Genomic DNA, 20344 nt, shown 5'->3' with positions numbered 1-20344 from the left:
CACGCATATTGAACTGGCACAGATTTCACCCGTTTCACCTCTCATTACATCGAGTACTCTCCGGTGTGTATTTTGAACGGGGCCAGGAATTTTGCCGGTTTTAATGTGAATTTGCGTAATATGCATTACTGGTCAATAGAGAACCCTCATTGGCTTCGACAAGTACAGCATCAGCAACCATGGAGTGTTAACGTATGGTGCGTAATCGTCGGAAATATCATTGTGGAGCCGTACGTCATTCTGCGTATACTAAATGGCAATAACTATGCACAGTTCCTGCAAAACGTTCTGCCCATTTTGCTGGAAGAGGTTCCACTAATTACGCGTCAGTGCATGTGGTTCCAGCTTAACGGCTGTCCTGCTCACTCTTCCCGTATGGCTACAGAGCTCTTAAATGAAAAGCTCCCGGGTTGTTGGATAGGACGACGTGCTGAAGTGAATTGGCCAGCCAGGTCTCCTGATTTGATCCCTCTTGATTTTTTTCTAAGGGGAACAATCAAACATAAAGTGTATGCTCAAATACCAACTACGCCAGACGATATGAAGCAACGTTTCATCGAAGCGTGCACTTATATCTCACTTGACACCCTCGCAGCCGTTCACAAATCATTCGAACGGCGACTACAAATGTGCATTGGAGCACAGGGGAAGCATTTTGAGCACATGCTTCAGTAAAGTTTGTATCATGTATAGTATGTATTTTGCATCTTTGCGTGTATTTGCTTCGTAGTGTGAACAATAGTAAATATTATCAAATAAATAACAACCACATACGAAATAACTGTTACCAATAAGTGCCTCCTCATTTACATTTGTATTTCTGTTACTTAAAATGTATTAACATCTTGTAGTATTTTAATACTGTATGTTGTCAGCTGTTTTGGTATCACAGTTGTCAAATAAACGAATAATATTTGTGTTACATCATCAGTTAATTTTTGCGCATAATATCGCAGTATGTATTACTATTGTCGTGTTAACGGGCGTGTTTGTGTAAGGACGGACTAGCGACGTTTACCATGGACTGTCACAACAGGAAAGGTCGCATTGGACAACGCCGCTACGAAGGCCTAACACGATACGAGAAAATATCTGTGTCTCAAAAACTATTCGCCTAAATATTATGATATACACATATTTAAAACCGTCTTTTTAAGCCAATCATGTTACGCTAAAATTTAACGTAAGGTCCCATTTAAAAAGACCAAAGATGGCCTCATATCTCTGTAATTAAAAATAGCACAAACATGAAATGTGATGTATTCAAGTAGCCCCTGTCCCTGCAATTCACTGTCCAAACGGCATCCTCGTATCTATTACGCATGGGGAGATACAAGGGGTGTTATGACTTAGCTGCCGCACCCTGTATATGAAGTAACTTGATCATTCGTTATGTTAATAACTGGTATAGCATTGAAAAAAATATTAATAAGTGTATTATACTTTGACTATAATGAGAGAGGGATGAAATAAAACACAAACACGGTTTGAGGTTATATATACATACATTATTGTTTTATTTAAATGTCATACATAGGATGTTGCATTTCAGGAAAATCATTACACTCTTTGTGTATCTTCTTCTTCGCACCTGTACAGTATTTCCCAAACAAAGCTTTTTGACAAGCAATAAATTCCGTATGTATCTCACTCATGCCAATGGATGCCTCACAGTACTCACATTTTTCACGATCACATTTAATCTTTTTCTCTTTAGGTTCAGCGTTCATGTGCAAACAAAGGCGCTGCTTCAAATCATCAACATGTACACTGTGCATACGTAGGGAGTTCACAACATCATTGTATGCAGAGTCTATGCTCGGCAACCAACGATTCAGTCTCTTCAATGCAAGATGTAACGCAGTATCCAGATCGTATAACTTCATAACTGAGGCATGCCTTAGATAAATACAGTTGTCACCAGATTTCACACATGATGCACAGTCATCATACGCTGTTGTAGTATAAAGTGTCACACCAGTAAGGTAAATGTGTGGGAGAGACCGAGTTGGATAATACTCTGTAGTCATCTACTGACTGATGTAGCGCTCTGTACGACATATTTAGTTCCAGTCGAACTCGGAAATTGGCACTTTAACACCCTTCGATACATTTTCAATTTCCATTCTCGTATGCAAGTCCTAGACATGATGTGCTTCCATAATACCGTTTACATGTTTCGTTCCACAGGGAGTTAAGTTGTACGTGGAAGTGAAAAGCATGGGTACACTCGATGCCTTCTTATCCACAGCATCTGCACTCTGTGGTTGCACTATCACAGGGATGTTCTGCTGGGATGGGTTATATGTTGGTGACTAGTATTGTCCTCCATCTCGATGTTATTTACGACCACCACCAGCATTTGATGGAAGAGGTAGCGGTCGCGTGACCAGGATAGTGGAGGTAGCCCAAGTGGCCGATCTTCCCGCCATCTTGGATGACGTCATCGCCATCTTGGACTACGGTACTTTGGGGCGACGCCCCCCTAGTTCCACTACTTCAGAGATGTGATTGAACATGGCGTCAGAGTTTATTGCCCTCTCCCCAGAATTCATAGGAATTAAGGGACTTGTGTGTGTAGATGTGATGCGAACTCCAGCTAGCTACCACGGCATCGTTGTTCCAATGCCACAACTCGTCGGTGCTGTTATCCGTGCCAAAGCTGCACGTAACCGCTGTTACATAGGTTGTCCTGGTGTTCTGTCTGATCAGTGTATGTGCCTACTTTCTGTGCAATGTGCTGTGAATAGAGTTAGTAGAAAATAATTAATAAATTACGACGTTATACATGGAGCGGCAAGTTTCTCACAGACTTCAGTGCTTTTGACGTCATATCTCCCGAACTAAATATCGTACAACAATGTAATTTTTCTGAGAAATTTATTGGTATACAAGTATGTGAATACGATCTGCAGAATGTGTAACGAATACAGTAAGTAGCATAAAAGTGTATAAACGTCATGCTCAATGGTTTCATGTAGCAGTTTTACTGCATGAACAGTGAACATGTAGAAAGCGATAATCTTTCTTGCTTTCCTCATTTTGCGGAGGTTGTCGACGTGAAAAGTGTAAAGTTTGTTACAAGTGTCTAAGTGCTCCCATTCTGAAATATTTAATAACTAAATTATGGTTTTTCAGACGTTGTGGGCTGCCCTGCTATCTCATCCCCACCCTCACCGCTTTGATAGACGGGCTGTTCTTATCCTCACAGTGATTCTTTCCACACAGTAAGTGTTATGTGTACCAAGTCTGGTTGAAATCGGTCCATTGGTTTAGGAGGGGATGTGGAATATGTACGTATTGACTCAAGGGAACAACCTTATAAATAATTTGAACAATATGCATTTATTCAATAAAGTATTGCACCACGTGCTCGAAACGACGATTGGTTCTTCATGTCTCAGTAATGTAGAAAAAGAATGCAACGTGCCATTTTGGCCACCGCCGTCATTACGCTTCACGTTGCAGCGCCTAACGTTTCCATCTATTTAAAGTCTGCAAAATGTTGCACCCTACGGCTTGCACTTTTCAGAGACGAATTTTAAATACGAAATATGTAGCCACATCTAATGTTGTCGTCGAAGACTCTCAATAAACACATATAAAATTTCACCTCAGAGCGGAGAGATGCTCAGATGCCCGCGTCCGCACCCTTTTCAAGCCTGCCTCCGAGTTACTCTCAGCGGTACTTCGCTTGCTCGCCACGCATCGCTGCACCGTCCTCCAGATAACGCGGAGCTAAAAGCATAGTGTATCCCAACGCTGTCTCCCTTTACATATATTTTGTTCTTTGATATTAAAGTAGCCTGGGATAGCTACAATCATTTTATATTACATTAAAGTACGTTGCAAAAGCCTTAAATTAATAACAAATGATTTAGTCATCCATCTTCATTTAGATGATGTCACAGGGAACTGAGTTTCTGACTAGTCGACACATCTGTATCGATTTTCCACACTTCAGATGAAATAAAATGATTTCTACAAATGTTTACCACAGTTTCCTCTGTTGCGTTACAACCTATTAAACTGACAGTTCGGAAATAACCACTCCTGTCAGCACTTTCTTCGGGATTGGATTTATCGCGTTCTTCTTGAAGCCTGAGGGTATTTCGCCTGTCCCATGGATTGTACACACCTCGTAGGACAGTTTTGCCATGGCTGGCTCCTCCAAGGATATCAGTCAGTCGTTCTGAGAGAATGTCGTATGCTCCAGGGGCTTTGTTTCGACTTAGATATTCAATCCTCTGTCAAACTCTTCACGTAGTATCATATCTCCCATTGCATCTTCATCTGCTTCTCCCTCCCTTTCTGTCAGATTGCTTTCAAGTTCACTCCTCTTGTACAAGCGCTCTGTATAGTCCTTCCACCTTCTAGCGTTCCCTTCTTTGCTTAGTACTGGATTATCATCTAAATTCCTGATATTATACTGTTGCTTCTCTATTCTCCAAAGGTCCCTCCAATTTTCTTGTAGGCGATATCTATCTTTCCCCTAGTTATACATGCTTCAATATTATTGGCATTGTTGCCAAGCACGAAGATAAGCGGTACAATCTCTCGTTGTGTGTGGCATGCACTAGCTTGCTGAAATGTTCGCCCAGGGAGGCTCACCAGGAAGGGCAACGAAACGTGACGTAGAACATCGTCGATGTACCACTGTGCTGTAAAGGTGCCGCAGATGACAAGCAAAGGGATCTTCCTAAAAAAAGAAATGGCATCCCAGACCATCACTCCTGGTTGTCGGGCCGTATTCGGGGCGACAGTCATGTTGGTATCCCACCGCATCTCCAGACACGTCTTCGGTCTGGAATCTCACTATCTGGAGTAGAACTGTTTTCGCTGGTGAGTCCCGCTATGAACTGAGCCCCTATGACCTGCGAAGACGTGTCTGGAGAAGCGCCAGGCAGCGATGGGTTAACACTCTGACTATCGCCAGCCATACGGCCCGACAGCTAAGAGCGATGATCTGGGGTACCGTTTCTTTTCGCAGCAGGACCCCTTTAGTCGTCATCTGCGGCACTCTTACAGCACATTAGTACGTCTACTTTATTTTACGCCACATTTCGTTATCTTTCATGGCAGCCATCCTGGGCTTATATTTCAGCAAATAATGCCCGCACGCACACGGCGAGAGATTCTACCGCTTGCCCTTCTGCTTTACCGACACTACCTCGGCCAGCAAGGTAGCCATATCTCTCCCCAGTTGCTAATGTTTGGAGCATTACGAGCAGGGTCCTCCAACCAGCTCAGGATTTGACTATGTAACTCACCAGTTGGATAGATTTTGGCGCGACATCCCTCAGGAGGACATCCAAGAACTCTGTCAATTATTTCCTAGCTCAATAACTGCCCACATAAGGGCCAGAAGTGGACCAACGTGTTACTGACTCTATTTATGAAGCTCATTCTCTTGAATAACTGCCGGTCTGGGTGGCCGAGCGGTTCTAGGCGCTACAGTCTGGAACCGCGCGATCGCTATGGTCGCAGGTTCGAATCCTGCCTTGGGCATGGATGTGTGTGATGTCCATAGGTTAGTTAGGTTTAAGTAGTTCTAAGTTCTAGGGGACTGATGACCTCAGAATTTAAGTCCCATAGAGCTCAGAGCCATTTGAACCATTTTTGAACCATCTTGAATAACTCATCCATTTTTTTCTTAATCTGTAATTACTTGTTTCTCTGTACTTGTACAGTACATTACATTTACGGATTTCCATACCATTCAGATAAATTCTTTGTGGTGTGTCGCCTTTTTTTGTCTCATAGTGTATTTTAACACGGCTGCGACCGGAATAAACTGTTAGTTACTTTTGGACCAAAAACGTTCAGCACCCTATCTGCAGCCGTGGTGTACAATCTCATAACGCTTTTCGCTGCATCGTACATTCCGGCGCTGCTTACTTCGCTGTGCTGGCGTTGCTGGTGTTGGTTTTCATCAACAGCTGAAGCCGTCATTGTGATAGATATTTATAGTAAAGGTTTTTCCTGTCCCTCTGTTGTTACCAAAATTTTGTCGTTACTGCTTCGAACAACATCATTATTCTTGGACGCTTATGAGATGCAGTTATATTAACTGTGCATTGTGGCAGAAATTATTTTCTGTCACCAGAGCAATGACACTCGGAGTGATTAAACAATATAATACTGTGCTGACGGGGAGGAAACGAGTAGCCAAGATGGTTTGCATAGAGCGCTTACTTGAAGTAGGTTCCAACACTTCCGCATCCCATTGTGAAATTGCCGCAGGAAATTAATGAGGCACGAGGCAACTTCAAAACAAATATGCCGTTCTTGTTTTAGTCGTCCTCTAGAGTCTCCAAAGCTGTTGTTTTCGCGTCATCGGAATATTCGGGAAGTCTCCCGTTATCATATATGACACCAAACAGTTTACTGAGGAGATTTTCAAAGACATTCTCTCAGTACCTCAACGCCGTCTGGTGGTTTTGTTTGTTTCACTTCTAACTTTAGCTTCTACAGGTATCGTTTCAGACACGTGGCCGTTATCAAAAACAGTTTTTTGTTTGTGTTTTCCTCATTAGCTCCTGTCTTTATAAAAGCAAGGAAACACCTGTAGCGTCTTCGTTTCCTTTCTGTTTACAAGAAGTCAGTGTATTTTTCGGATTCATTTCTTTGCCAAGCTTCTTTTGCCACTTTTGTCTCTTCTATCATATAAAAGTACAGTTTCTACGCTCTGCTACTTTGCATTGAATAGCTAAAAAGTTTTTCTGATGGAGTAAAATTTCTGGGCGTGGGTTTGTTACTGAAAGGACGACATCATGTAACATCACATGGGAAGTAATAGTAAAAAGTAAAAAAAATCGAAACATGTGAAGAAACACGTTTTTCTGAGAGGCTTTTAGAGCACGTCACTTCTGTATTTGTGAGAATCGGTTAAAAATATTGCACTAAGGCAGACAAATGCACGAACTCGGAAAGGAAATTTTTTATCCAACTTTCTTTATCCGTTGTCCAATTACGATAATTTAAAGTACATCCAAATGAAGCCCGTGAAATTCACTGTTACTTGAACTGAATGTGCGGAAAATGTTTATAGTGATTCAAATAAAAAATGCATTCTTACGATAAAACTGAAAACTTGTTTTCGATAAATCATTCGGATGTATTGCTGAATGTTCTCTGGTGTTGCTGGAACATTTTGCTGGACAGCATTCTTGACTGCTCCCCACAGAAAAAAACCCAGCGGTGTAAGGACCGGAGATCGAGCAGCCCAACTAACTGACCCACCACGTCAAATCCACCAACCAGGGTATTTATGGTCCAGGATTAGTGCTCGTAAGGCGTTATGTGCAGAGCATCCATCATACTGATACCACATGACTATCCTCTGTTTCAGAGGTACGGCGTCTAGGAGAAAAGGAATTTTGTGTCTTAAAAATGGGGCATATTGTCTACCATTTTGGTTGACACTTACAAAGAAGGTCCAATAAAGGTGTCTCCAATAATTCCGCACCAAACATTAGCGTTCCATGGACGCTGATGCTCTACGTGTTCGAGCAGTCGTGGATTGTTGATGGACCAATAATGCATATTTCCCATATTCACAATTCCTTTGTTGGAGAATGACGCCGCGTCGCTAAAAAGAACACCTAAGAAGAAATTAGAAATAGTCAGAAGTTGTTGCTGAGCCCACTGACAAACCTGAATCCTGCTTTTGAGGTCATTTCCATGAAGTTCTTAGCGAAATGTCCATGTTAAGGACAGAATTTATAACGCTGCAGAATGCGATGGGCACTTGTTTTCGTCGTGTACTGACTTGAATATCCATGGCTACGGCAGTAAACACAGCGACCTCTGCAGCTTCGTCTGTTCGTGTTCTACGACGATTTCGAGACGCCGCATTTAAACTTCCCGTGTACAGTAGAGTACAAAATAAACATAATAACATATGTTCTCTAACAGTACTGAACATTAAAATGCAAGTTACTAAATTATTTCCAGTCAACGAAACTTTGCAGCACGTCAGCAGCATTTCTACCTTATCGTTATGCTCGTACATCATACACCTTTACACATCAAAAATTGTATTCACAATGTGTACTACCGCCATTCAGTTACTAAGTTACGCTGCTGCAAGACTACACTGGTATGCATTGTACTGTTCGCTAAAGCAACAAGAAGTGTGGTGAGGGGGAGGGGGGGGGAATAGGGGAAGAGGAGTACCTTTGTTTACATGAGCCGGAAACCATACACAAAACCCACACCTCTATCACAGCACTACACTAGTACTTCATGCTTACAGTCAAGGCAGTAAACAGATCAGTTTCTTCACAACGTGTCTACTATTCATCGCTTCCACATCTACGTTTTATTGACAAAAGTGATGCATGTGATAATTTTTGAATAGCTCTTGGGTAGAGTAAGTGTATCCTTAAATAAATTGTGCATCGTTCCATTTAAAAAATTTAGCCTTTACCCTACATCTCCTACATCTGTGGGATACATAAAATGTATACCCTCAGCAAGAACTACCCAGTGATGTTAAAAAATATTGGTTGAAACAATTTTTCATTTAACCCACTAGAAAACAGTTATTTTGGGCGAACAAGGTAAATCGGACACTATATCTCTCAAATAGTTTTGAACATGTATTGAAACTGGTAGTCATCACACGGAACAGGTTCTATTGTCTCAAGTAGTTGCTATGAGGAAAGAGCCCAAGGTTATGGTAGAACAATTACATATTTACTTTAGACCATAGTTTCTTACGTCAAAGTACTCATTGGTGGACCCTCTATCATTTATAAAATTTTCAACAAAAAATTTAGGGAAACTGCTGTAACTGAAAAGGTTAACACCTTCTATTACCAACAATGGTACTAACAATATGGAAGTAAATTGTAAACGTAGATGACAGACGGAATAAGATAATAAAACCGAAAAGAGCGGATTCGGAAGGAGACACACTGTTGCCTGCAGTTCTCATAAACGCGAAAACAATATTACTGTGATATGAACACTGTTATGTAGGGTGTCTCTTCTATCATCTATAGTATTACCATAACACTAAGGTAATGTTAGTAGTTGCCTTAACCCTAAGTGTTTGACCTGCGCCAGATGAGGAAACACCACTCCTTTACTGTTCTTTAGGCAGCGTCGTAAGTGTGAGTGTTGGAGAGTGTATAGGCACCCAGCCATGGATGTATGGGCTCCAGACGCATCGTGTCGTCACTTATCGCTTACCTTTTACTATATGAGTCACCCTTGACACAACGACAAGAAAGATTTTGTTTCCTCGGTCGCCAATTGCACACCTCTTCCCGGAGTCTGTTACAGCCACGTTCAGATCGGATGTAAACTGGATGTTCTGTCTAGAGGTGTTAAATAATGTGCGTTGAAAGATAATGCGTTTTGGATTTCCTACGTCTGCTCGTTCTCAGAGGCGTCTCTACCTAAGCTTGAGTCGTTAAAACCAGTGGGGTAATGACTACATTCTGTGAAAAGATGCCCCATTTTAAACTGATGTGCATTTTCAGCCATTCCCTAACGTTCCTGAAGAGAGACTAAACGGGTAAACGGTTATCAATGATGTCCTCATGACTTTGTCAAGCATCTAGCCCCAATTTTTTAACTGATGATCTTAACACCAATTATCTTCCGGGCGCTTTCTGTGTTTCTTTTCGTTAGCGCCAACAGTGTACCTCACAGTGATGTTTATAGGGTATATTCCGAAAACTACACGTTATGACTTCTGTGCAGTGGTTCAGTCTAGTTGCAAAACGAAAACAGGTTTAGCCGTGTACCGCCAGGAGAATTATCATGACGTCTTCTACATATCTACTCAGAGTAGTCAGAAACAGTCTGAGAAGCTTGTAAGGATGTTGCAGGGTAGGTTGTTCTGAGGAGTGACTGTTAAAAAAGATGTTCGATACCTTGCGCCGTTTCCAATTTAATTAGTGCTGAAGTTAGCCAATCATGTTGTTGCTTACGCAAATTCAAGCGGCACGCTAAATACAATTAGTGTCAGTTCTTCACCGAGAGTGGATGATAGCACACGAGACTGCTCAACCTTTGACTTGGATTCGATCCTCACTGCTGCCCCATGTCCAATCTTTGAGTCTTTCTCTTGTTCGGTTCTAGGAAACCAAACGAAAAACACGTTTGGTGACACCAACTCTGGTGGGGCGTTTGAATTTGAGCGCTCAACGGCCCGATTGCCTAACTTAAATGCTGATCAACCTGGAAACGTAGCAACTCATCGAATTTCTTTCTTAACAATTATTTCTGAGCACAACGTTTCCTGCAGCACCCTTACAAGCTTTTCAGACTGTTTCTGACCACCCTGTGTATTTAACTCCCCTGTACTTCTCTAGCAGTATGCGAAAGATAATCTCAGTAATTACTGCGGGGATTGTGGTATGGTTATCACTGACACGTGGACTGTTTCACGAGGAAGGTTTGTGTGTGTAGTTTACAGATATTTTGTTCAAACTGGCTGACCTGCAACGAATGGAAATCTCTCGCCGAGTTTTTGTGTTCGTTTGTAAAGTCGAATGTCAGAAACTGCTACAGGGATTTTGATACGGATTTCATCAGTCGATATCGCTACGCCAGACAAGTCTTCCGCCGTAGATACTCGTGCGGGGCGGAGGAGGGCCGCTAGTTTATTCAGAAACTAATATTGTGGAGAAAACTATATATATATAAAATCATGCAAATATAGATTGCATGGTGGAAGGCATATCGTATCAATATTATCGATTTCGTGTCCTATTCAAATGACTATCAATAAGCTGAACACAGCCTATAAATTTATCCAACAGCGTTTCGCGAGGACTAAGTCGTCTTTTTTCCAGAGATTCTCATTTTGAGTCCCCATACAGTAGTGTTACACTTTCAGCCAGTTACTATTATAGCAGCCCGTCTCTGACCTAATACACTGTCTATGGTCGTAACTCCACTTGCATACAAAACCTGGTAAAGTATTTTATGATTGATCGCACTATGGTTTTGCATGCAATTTTCTTTACAGGTGCACTGTACTTTCTTTGAACTCTTCTTACAAATCAAAGCTTTCTATTTGCTTTCCCTGATACTGATTTTATGTGATCATTCCATTTCTTATCGTTTGTTAAGGCCCTCCACTATCGTGGCAGCTGACTTGTTGTTCATGTACTGAGGCTCGTCTGTCACAAATGGTCGTTGTAGTGTACATGTCGGTGCCATATTGCGTCTATCGTGTTTGCCGTTTGCAATGTATTTTGGTACCATCAACGTGGAAGGGAGCTAATGAGGATCGGTCCTTCATGTAAAAAGTCTCAGAATACTACAGAAAATTATGGACTATCAATGATAATAGATATGAAACTTCCAGGCAGATTAAAACTGTATGCTGGATTGAGACCGGAACTCAAGACCTTTGCTTTCCGCGGACAAGTGGTCTACCCACTGAGCCACCCAAGCATGACTGCCAACCCGTCCTCACAGCTTTACTACCGCCAGTAGCTCGTCTAATACTTTCCTTTCTTCACAGAAGATCTCCTGCGAAACTTGCGGCACTAGCACTCTTGGAGTGGAGTATATTGCTGAAACATGACTTAGCCACAACCTGGGGGATGTTTCCTGAGTGAAATTTTCCCTCTGCAGTTGAGTTGGTAGTAAATTAGTACAAAATTAAAACGTCATGCTTAATGCTAAAGTTTTATTACGTGAAGAGCGAAAATGTAATAGCCCTCCGAGAAACATTTTCGTTAAGTTTTGGAATTACGATGGCGTGCTGAAAAATAATACCTCCAAATTTTTTGTGTGAAAACTTTTAAGGTTTTTATAATAACACGAAAGTTATTAACATTCTAGATCTTTATTCTTCGTGGCTACATATCTATCTCTCAGCATAGTCATCCTGGTGACGAACACATTTTTCCAGTTTGTTGATACCCTCACTGTAGAATGTTTGACCCTGTTCACGGAGCCAAAGCCTCACCTCTGATTGCACCGCTTCATCACTGTCAGAGTGAAGTCCTCAGAGGCGTTCCTCATGTTTTGGGAAAAGATGAAAATCGGATGGATCCAAGTCGGGACTGTATACAGGATGATCTATGACAGTGAACGCTTGGCGTCGGCCTGTTGCAATGTCACAGCACTCGTGTGTGATCTCTCAATGTCATGCTGAAGCAGAGGGTGCTCCATGTGCGGACGAACTCTTTGAATTCGAAACTCAGTTACAACATGCTTTGTTCCGCACACTATCGTAGTTACGTCACACACCTCCTTGTAAGACGTTATAGTTTGGAGCCCTATAGCGGCAAATGACTGCAAATTTGTAGACAAGAAGAATGAAGGTGTAAAACGTTAATAACGTTTGTTTTATATAAAAAGTTTTGAGAATATTCACATAAAAAGTTCAGAGGCATTACTTTTGAGCACACCCTCGCATGTGTAAAGTTTGTTGGAATTCGATAATGCTCTAATTTTCAGGCACTGGACGAGTATAGCGTGGGTAATTTACGTGCCGTGAATTACACTGCCTCAAGGCATACACGGTATCTAGCGGTAATACTTGTCTTATTGTGTTAAATCTTCAACAAAAGATCATTCCTTTTAGTGAGTAGATTATGACAAAGTTTTAAAATTTTCAATGAAATTATTGCAAACCAAATTTATATTGCACTGAAACCTGTTAAATAGAGAACTTGCAACTGGAACAGTGCACCGCACTATCCGTTATGTAATACAGATTGCTTATACTGGCTAAGAAAAGAAACGAAAAGTGGAAGAATAGGGTTCAACATCCCGTCGACATCGATGTCATTAGAGACAGAGTGGAACACACGATCTGAATGTTTCAAGGATGGGGAAGGAAATCGGCTGGGGTGTGCCTTTTCACAGGAACCATCCCGGCATTTGCCTGGAGTTGAGTTGTAGAACTACCTCAGGCTACCGTAGACTGTCGTAAATAAACGAAGACTACGGTAGCTTTCTCAAAAGCCTTTGTTCAGTTTATATTCTACTCGCGTTACCTGTACGTTAGGTGTGTTACATATCGGGCGTTACCTCATTTCGATAGCTTTGGCTGCGTATGCGTTAAGGATAGTTGGAACGCCCTATCTCGAAATGTTAAATTTAGTGATTTGGCTTCCCTGTATTTCAGGAACCACAGTAGACATTGACATGAAACTTTTCCAGGACATTAAACTGTATGTTATGAGTGTACTGAACTAAAATAATTGCATTTCAACCTCTGCTTTCGAAAATACATTTTTTTAATTACACAGTTAAAATTGGGTGTACTTTTTTGTACGTTATCCTATACAATTTTAATTATACATAACGTTATGTTCTTCTTTTAGTTCAGTAGACCTAGGATATGTATGTTATTACTACCTGAAAATTTGAATACTCTACTCGAAGTGATTTCTGAGATTCACAGAAAAATGCAGCAGAAAATTTAAATTTTCAGAAACGGCTTCTAAAATTTCAAAAGCCTGTAACTCACTTAATATATGCTTAATTTTTTTTTTTATTCACTCAGAAGCACTCTGCACCATACTCGATCTTTTTCCAAGTTTTTTCTTCTTTTCTTCTTTCTCGACTCCTTACTGGCCAACTGTGCTGCATACTCTGCTTTATCAATGCGAACCTTGTCCATCCGTTCACATCTCTGATGCAGTTTGCTCCAGGATTAATTCCCATAGGCTGTAGCATTTTCACCCTACCAATATTGCCATCATAAAAAACAATAACAACATCACTGACCCCCCACTTTAGTGTCTTCATTCCAACAAAAACATTTTTTGGTAAGTGAGTCCATATAGGATTATTCAGCGACTCATCGGGATTTTGAGTCTGACCATTTGAGTCTTCTTCATTAATTTAGGGTTTGCCAGGACCCTTTAAATAGGTTTATGATATCCATGACTGCTGCTGTGATGGAATGTTTATAACTGTATGAACTGTTTGAGTACTGGGCATTGCGGTAATTGCACTATGAATGAAGTCTAGGAGGGCAAAGGCGGTGTACTGGTTTTTCATCAGTTGACAGCTTGTGGAAGAAGGTAGCCCACATTGCCTGCTTCATTTTCAACAAATTCTCAGTATCATTTCTAATGGCCATCCCATAATACTGCAATAGTTCATCAATCATTTCGTCTGTCAGCCTGCCTCTTATTGTTTTACCATCATAAAGTTTCTTGTCTCTCAAACATTGTTTCAAATTCTTCAACCTGGTGCCCATCCTCTTCTGGACAAGACCCACCACATATATAATTTTATTCGGAAAATTGTAAATTTTGTGAGATAAATATACGAAAACGTGAAAAAAATTGCCATTCTAACTCACCTTAAATGTATTACTAGGTTCCCCTGGAAACGGTAAGTAGTAAACTGCCTACAAACTGAGTGATGATATTTAATTGGCGACGTATTGCAGGGAACATTTTTGCTTTACATGGTTATCCTCCAGACTTTTACTTAGAAGTGAACAATATTTATAGGAAAATTGAAGTTGTCAGTGTTTAGTACAAGTTTTAGTCGAAAATTGTTGATTTGTAACGTCGTAACTGCCGTCTGCTTCATATATGCTGTGCAGCAAGCTACGTTAATTTAAGTATTAACTGTATTTTTCTTACGTTTCACTTCTTCTTCCGTGTGTTTTTGTTTCTAGGAAGCTTTAATTTTCGAGTACTAGTAATATTGTTCCATAGATTTCGTGTTTGTTTTGAATACAGTCAGAGAGAGTCCCTTTAGTCAGCTGTAGTGCCAGTAGTGCTATCGTTTGTTTTGAATACAGTCGAGAGACAGGTAATGCTTATTTTCATTGTTTTCAACAAGAAGTGTCTAGTAACCACAGTTTAGTCAACTATCAGCCGCCTTTAGTGAATTAGCACTCTAGTTAACTATTGATTAACTCTCTACAGTAAATTCATTTCTTAGGATGGATAGGATGTGTGACTGCTGTGTACGGACGCAGGAGGAGCTGGCCACTGTTCGCGAACAGCTGAACGTGTTGATGGCCGCTGTCAGCCGTCTTCAGGCTGCCGCCTCGGAGTGTAGCGGCAGTGGGGAGTCTGGTGCGTCGCATGGTACAGCCCAGGTGTTACATGCTTCGCCCACAGTCCCTGCTGTCAAGACATCTTCGCGCGTACCGGGCGCGGTTGGGCCACCCTCTCCCCAAGGGGAGTGGCGGGTTCAGCGGCGTTCGAGGCGCACGAGGCGGAGGGTCAATGTGGAGGCTAGCCGAGTGGCATCGTCCGCTCACCCTGTGAGTGGACATATGACCGCTCCTTCAGCAAGGTCCGAGCAGGCACACGGGGGGAGGGGTTTATTAGTGATTCGGAGTTCCAACGTTTGGCGGGTGATGGAGCCCCTTAGGGAAATAGCGGAAAGATCGGGGAAGAAGGCCAGTGTTCACTCTGTCTGCTTGCTGGGGGGTCTCATCCGAGATGTGGAGGAGGCCCTGCCGGCGGCGATAGAGAGCACTGGGTGCACCCGACTGCAAATTGTTGCTCATGTCGGTACCAGTGACTCCTGCCGTCTGGTTTCAGAGGTCATCCTCAGTTCCTACAGGCGGTTGGCGGAGTTGGTGAAGGCGGAAAGCCTCGCTCGAGGGGTAGAATCTGAGCTAACTATTTGCAGTATCGTTCCCAGAACCGATCGAAGTCCTCTGGTTTGGAGCCGAGTGGAAGGCTTAAACCAGAGGCTCAGACGATTCTGTGGAAATCTAGGGTGCAAATTTCTCGACCTCCGCTATTGGGTGGAGAAATGTAGGGTCCCCCTGAATAGGTCACGCGTGCACTACACGCAGGAAGCGGCTACAAGTGTAGCGGATTACGAGTGGAGTGCACGTGTGGGTTTTTCAGGTTAGAGATTTCCCTCCCTAGGCCCGACAAGACGTCTCCTGAGACGCGACAAGGTAGTACTAGGCAAAACGCAACAGGGAATAACAATATTAGTGTGCTAATAATAAACTACAGGAGCGTCTATAGAAAGGTCCCAGAACTGCTCTCATTAACAAACGGTCACAACTCCCACATAGTACTAGGGACAGAAAGTTGGTTGAAACCAGATATAAACAGTAATGAAATTCTAAACTCAGATTGGAATGTATACCGCAGAGACAGGTTGGACAGTGAAGGGGGAGGCGTGTTTATAGCGATAAGAAGTGCAATAGTATCGAAGGAAATTGACGGAGATCCGAAACGTGAATTAATTTGGGTGAAGGTCTCTATTAAAGCAGGCTCAAACATGGTAATTGGATGTCTCTATGGGCCCCCTGGCTCAGCAGCTGTAGTGGCAGAGCACGTGAAGGAAAATTTGGAAGATATTTCGAGTAGATTTCCCGACCATGTTATAGTTCTGGGTGGAGATTTTAATTTGCCGGATATAGACTGGGAGACTCAAACGTTTATAACGGGAGGCCGGGACAAAGAATCCAGTGAAATCTTTTTAAGTGCACTATCTGAAAACTACCTTTGGCAGTTAAACATAGAACCGACTCGTGGTGATAACATATTAGGCACTCTGAAGACAAACAGACCCGAACTATTTGAAACAGTTAACGCAGAACAGGGAATTAGCCATCATAAAGCGGTTACTGCACCGATGATTTCAGCCGTAAATAGAAATATTAAAAAAGGTAGGAAAATTTTTCTGTTTAGCAAAAGTGACAATAAGCTGATTTAAGAGTACTTGACGGCTCAACACAAAAGTTTTGTCTCAAGTACAGATAGTGTTGAGGATCAGTGGACAAAGTCCAAAACCATCGTACAATATGCGTTGGATGAATATGTGCCAAGCCAGATCGTAAGAGATGGAAAAGAGCCACCGTGGTACAACAACCCATTTAGAAAACTGCTGCGGAAGCAAAGGGAACTTCACAGCAAACATAAACATAGCCAAAGCCTTGCAGACAAACAGAAATTACACGAAGCGAAATGTAATGTAAGGAGGGCTATGCGAGAGGCGTTCAATGAGTTCGAAAGTAAAGTTCTATGTACTGACTTGGCAGAAAATCCTAAGAAATTTTGGTCTTATGTCAAAGTGGTAGGTGGATCAAAACAAAATGTCCAAACACTCTGTGGCCCAAATGATTCTGAAACAGAAGATGACAGACTAAAGGCCGAAATACTAAATGTCTTTTTCCTAAGCTGTTTCACAGAGGAAGACTGCACTGTAGTTCCTTCTATAGATTGTCGCACAGGTGACAAAATGGTAGATATCGAAATGGACGACAGAGGGATAGAGAAACAATTAAAATCGCTCAAAAGAGGAAAGGCCGCTGGACCTTATGGGATACCAGTTCGATTTTATGCAGAGTACGCGAAGGAACTTGCGCCCCTTCTTGCAGCGGTGTACCGTAGGTCTCTAGAAGAACGTAGCGATCCAAAGGTCTGGAAAAGGGCAAAGGTCATCCCCGTTTTTAAGAAGGGACGTCGAACAGATGTGCAGAACTATAGACCTATATCTCTAACGTCGATCAGTTGTAGAATTCTGGAACACGTATTATGTTCGAGTATAAAAAATGGCTCTGAGCACTATGGGACTCAACTGCTGTGGTCATTAGTCCCCTAGAACTTACAACTACTTAAACCTAACTAACTTAAGGACATCACACACATCCATGCCCGAGGCAGGATTCGAACCCGCGACCGTAGCGGTCGCTCGGCTCCAGACTGTAGCGCCCAGAACCGCACGGCCACTCCGGCCGGCCATTGACACGGGTTCCCAGGTAGATAGGTAGATGCCGTGTTTCTTGACTTCCGCAAGGCGTTCGATACAGTTCCCCACAGTCGTCTAATGAACGAAGTAAGTGCATATGGACTGTTAGACCACTTGTGTGATTGTATTGAAGAATTCCTAGATAACAGAACGCAGCATGTCATTCTGAATGGAGAGAAGTCTTCCGAAGTAAGAGTGATTTCAGGTGTGCCGCAGGGGAGTGTCGAAGGACCATTGCTATTCGCATTATATATAAATGACCTTGTGGATAACACTGGAAGTTCACTGAGGCTTTTTGCAGATGATGCTGTGGTATATCGAGAGTTTGTAACAGTGGAAAATTGTACTGAAATGCAGGAGGATTTGCAACGAATTGACGCATGGTGCAGGGAATGGCAATTGAATCTCAATGTAGACAAGTGTAATGTGCTGCGAATACGTAGGGTGAAAGATCCTTTATCATTTAGCTACAATATAACAGGTCATGAAATGGAAACAGTTAATTCCATAAATTTTATGGGAGTAGCCATGAGGAAGGATTTAATTCCATAAATTATCTGGGAGTAGGCAATTGGAGTGATTTAAAATGGAATGATCATATAAAGTTGATCGTCGGTAAAGCAGATGCCAGGCTGAGATTCATTGGAAGAATCCTAAGGAAATGCAATCCGAAAACAAAGGAAGTAGGTTATAGTACACTTGTTCGCCCACTGCTTGAATAGTGGTCACCAGCGTGGGACCCGTACCAGATGGGGTGATAGAAGAGATAGAGAAGATCCAATGGAGAGCAGCGCGCTTCGTTACAGGATCATTTGGTAATCGCGAAAGCGTTACGGAGATGACAGATAAACTCTAGTGGAAGACTTTGCAGGAGAGACGCTCAGTAGCTCGGTATGGGCTTTTGTTGAAATTTTGAGAACATACCTTCACCGAGGAGACAACAGTATATTGCTCCCTCCTACGTATATCTCGCGAAGAGACCATGAGGATAAAATCAGAGAGATTAGAGACCACACAGAGGCATTCCGACAATCTTTCTTTCTACGAACAGTACGAGACTGGAATAGAAGGGAGAACCGATAGAGCTACTCAAAGTACCCTCCGCCACACACCTTTAGCTGGCTTGCGGAGCATGGATGTAGATGTAGATGTAGATGTAGAAACAGTGGATGTTGTACCAATACAGATTTATCATGTAGCTCTAGAAAACGCAATTTGCTCAAAAGAAAAGAAAAAGGTAAAATTGAAACAAGCGCATAACAGAAACATATAAAACATCACCTCATTGCTTCGTGGAGCTTATATAAATCGTGTTTCTGTTATTCATGAACATGTTTCGCATTTATCAAGGATAACAGGAAACTTTTGCCATTGATCAACTAATTTTTCTCACTTATAAATTGCAGTTTGTATTTTGCAAGGATGTAATGTACGCAGTGGACTAACACTAAATGGTGTTCGGTTATTTTCTCTCACACACACTCACTTAGGTTTCTTTGCCTAGCAACGCTACCAATACTGCCGGTAATCCTACCATTTTCCACGTCGTTTATGTAGTGTACCAAAACTACCGAACCGTAATTTTAGTAGAACACAGCTCTAAGCCCGGAACGATGTAGGGAAATCACGGGAAACCCATATCTAAATAGACGGACGAGGATTTGAACTATCGTCTCCTCCAATGTGAGTCCAGTGTGCTAGCCACTGCGCCACCACGTTCTGTTCCTGTTAAATACCCGCTAATTTTTATTCAGTCTATGTCGTCTCAAAAAACTCTGAAAGCGGAATGTCCCTGGGGGTGCAGCTACGCTTGCGACTGGCAGCGCGCTTTGAGATGGCGGAGCCGCGGGAGAGAGGCGAGCTGTGGCTGTGTGTGTTTGCGCAGGCGGGTCGGCGGCGCGCCGGCGGCTGACGCACTCGGCGCTGTTCTCGCAGTCTGAGGCCGAGGCGCCGCAGCTGTACGGCCCCGCACTGGGCGACTTCCGCAAGCTGGCGCTCCGGCGCCGCGACTGGTCCAGCAAGAAGCTCGAGCAGGCGCACATGGCGCACTGGGCCAACAAGTAGCCGCAGCGTCACTCGACCCTTTTGTAAACAGCTTTCTCAATAAATTATTTCACAGTAAATGCGTATTGTGTAGTTATGTGACGAATTGTCAAGGAGTATTAATCACCACCTAACAAAAAATTGACCTGCAACCGTGAAACTTGATGATGATGTGAGTCCCTCTCCACATTTTCACCCTTCAATACGACACATTTTTTCCAATGACTAATGACTTCACTGAAATCTTGGTTGTAGAAGTCTGCGTTTCGGCTATTCAGTAAACTGTTTGTGATTTCAAAATACAATTTAAGATGTGTTAATTTTTATTTCTAACGTTTCTTCCACAGCGCGGTTTCGGGGCCTCAGTCTCATCTTCAGGTGCCACTCACTGTAAATTGAAATGAAGTCAGTTCTCTAAACACCAAGAATCATTAAAAAAAGCTACCATTACTAAAAACAAAGAAGTCCAAAAATATAAATCTTAAACGTATCACACAACAGCCCTAAATGTACACATCTACGGTAAATTAACAGGTAGTGCGTCCATCCTACATGGTTCATTAGAGGGCGCATGGAAAAGGGTCCGCGCTGGAACCACCTTTGAGATGTATCCGACGTAGCCCCACCATGA

The 20344-nt window shown here is 42.4% G+C and overlaps 1 protein-coding gene across 1 annotated transcript in view; it reads left to right on the top strand.

The window, feature by feature from the left end:
* The window catches only part of LOC124556181, a 659170-nt gene extending 639436 nt beyond the window's left edge, over window positions 1-19734 (top strand). Inside the window, exon 8 of the mRNA XM_047130177.1 lies at window positions 19556-19734. Coding sequence (XP_046986133.1) covers window positions 19556-19734 — 179 coding nt within the window. The remainder of the gene's footprint in view (window positions 1-19555) is intronic.
* The last annotated feature ends 610 nt before the right edge of the window (window positions 19735-20344 follow it).

This window comes from Schistocerca americana, chromosome X (assembly GCF_021461395.2).
Source record: "Schistocerca americana isolate TAMUIC-IGC-003095 chromosome X, iqSchAmer2.1, whole genome shotgun sequence".
In the NCBI taxonomy this organism is placed as follows: domain Eukaryota; kingdom Metazoa; phylum Arthropoda; class Insecta; order Orthoptera; family Acrididae; genus Schistocerca; species Schistocerca americana.
Note: the sequence above shows the minus strand (reverse complement) of the source record. Positions and strands in the feature narration are given on the sequence as shown.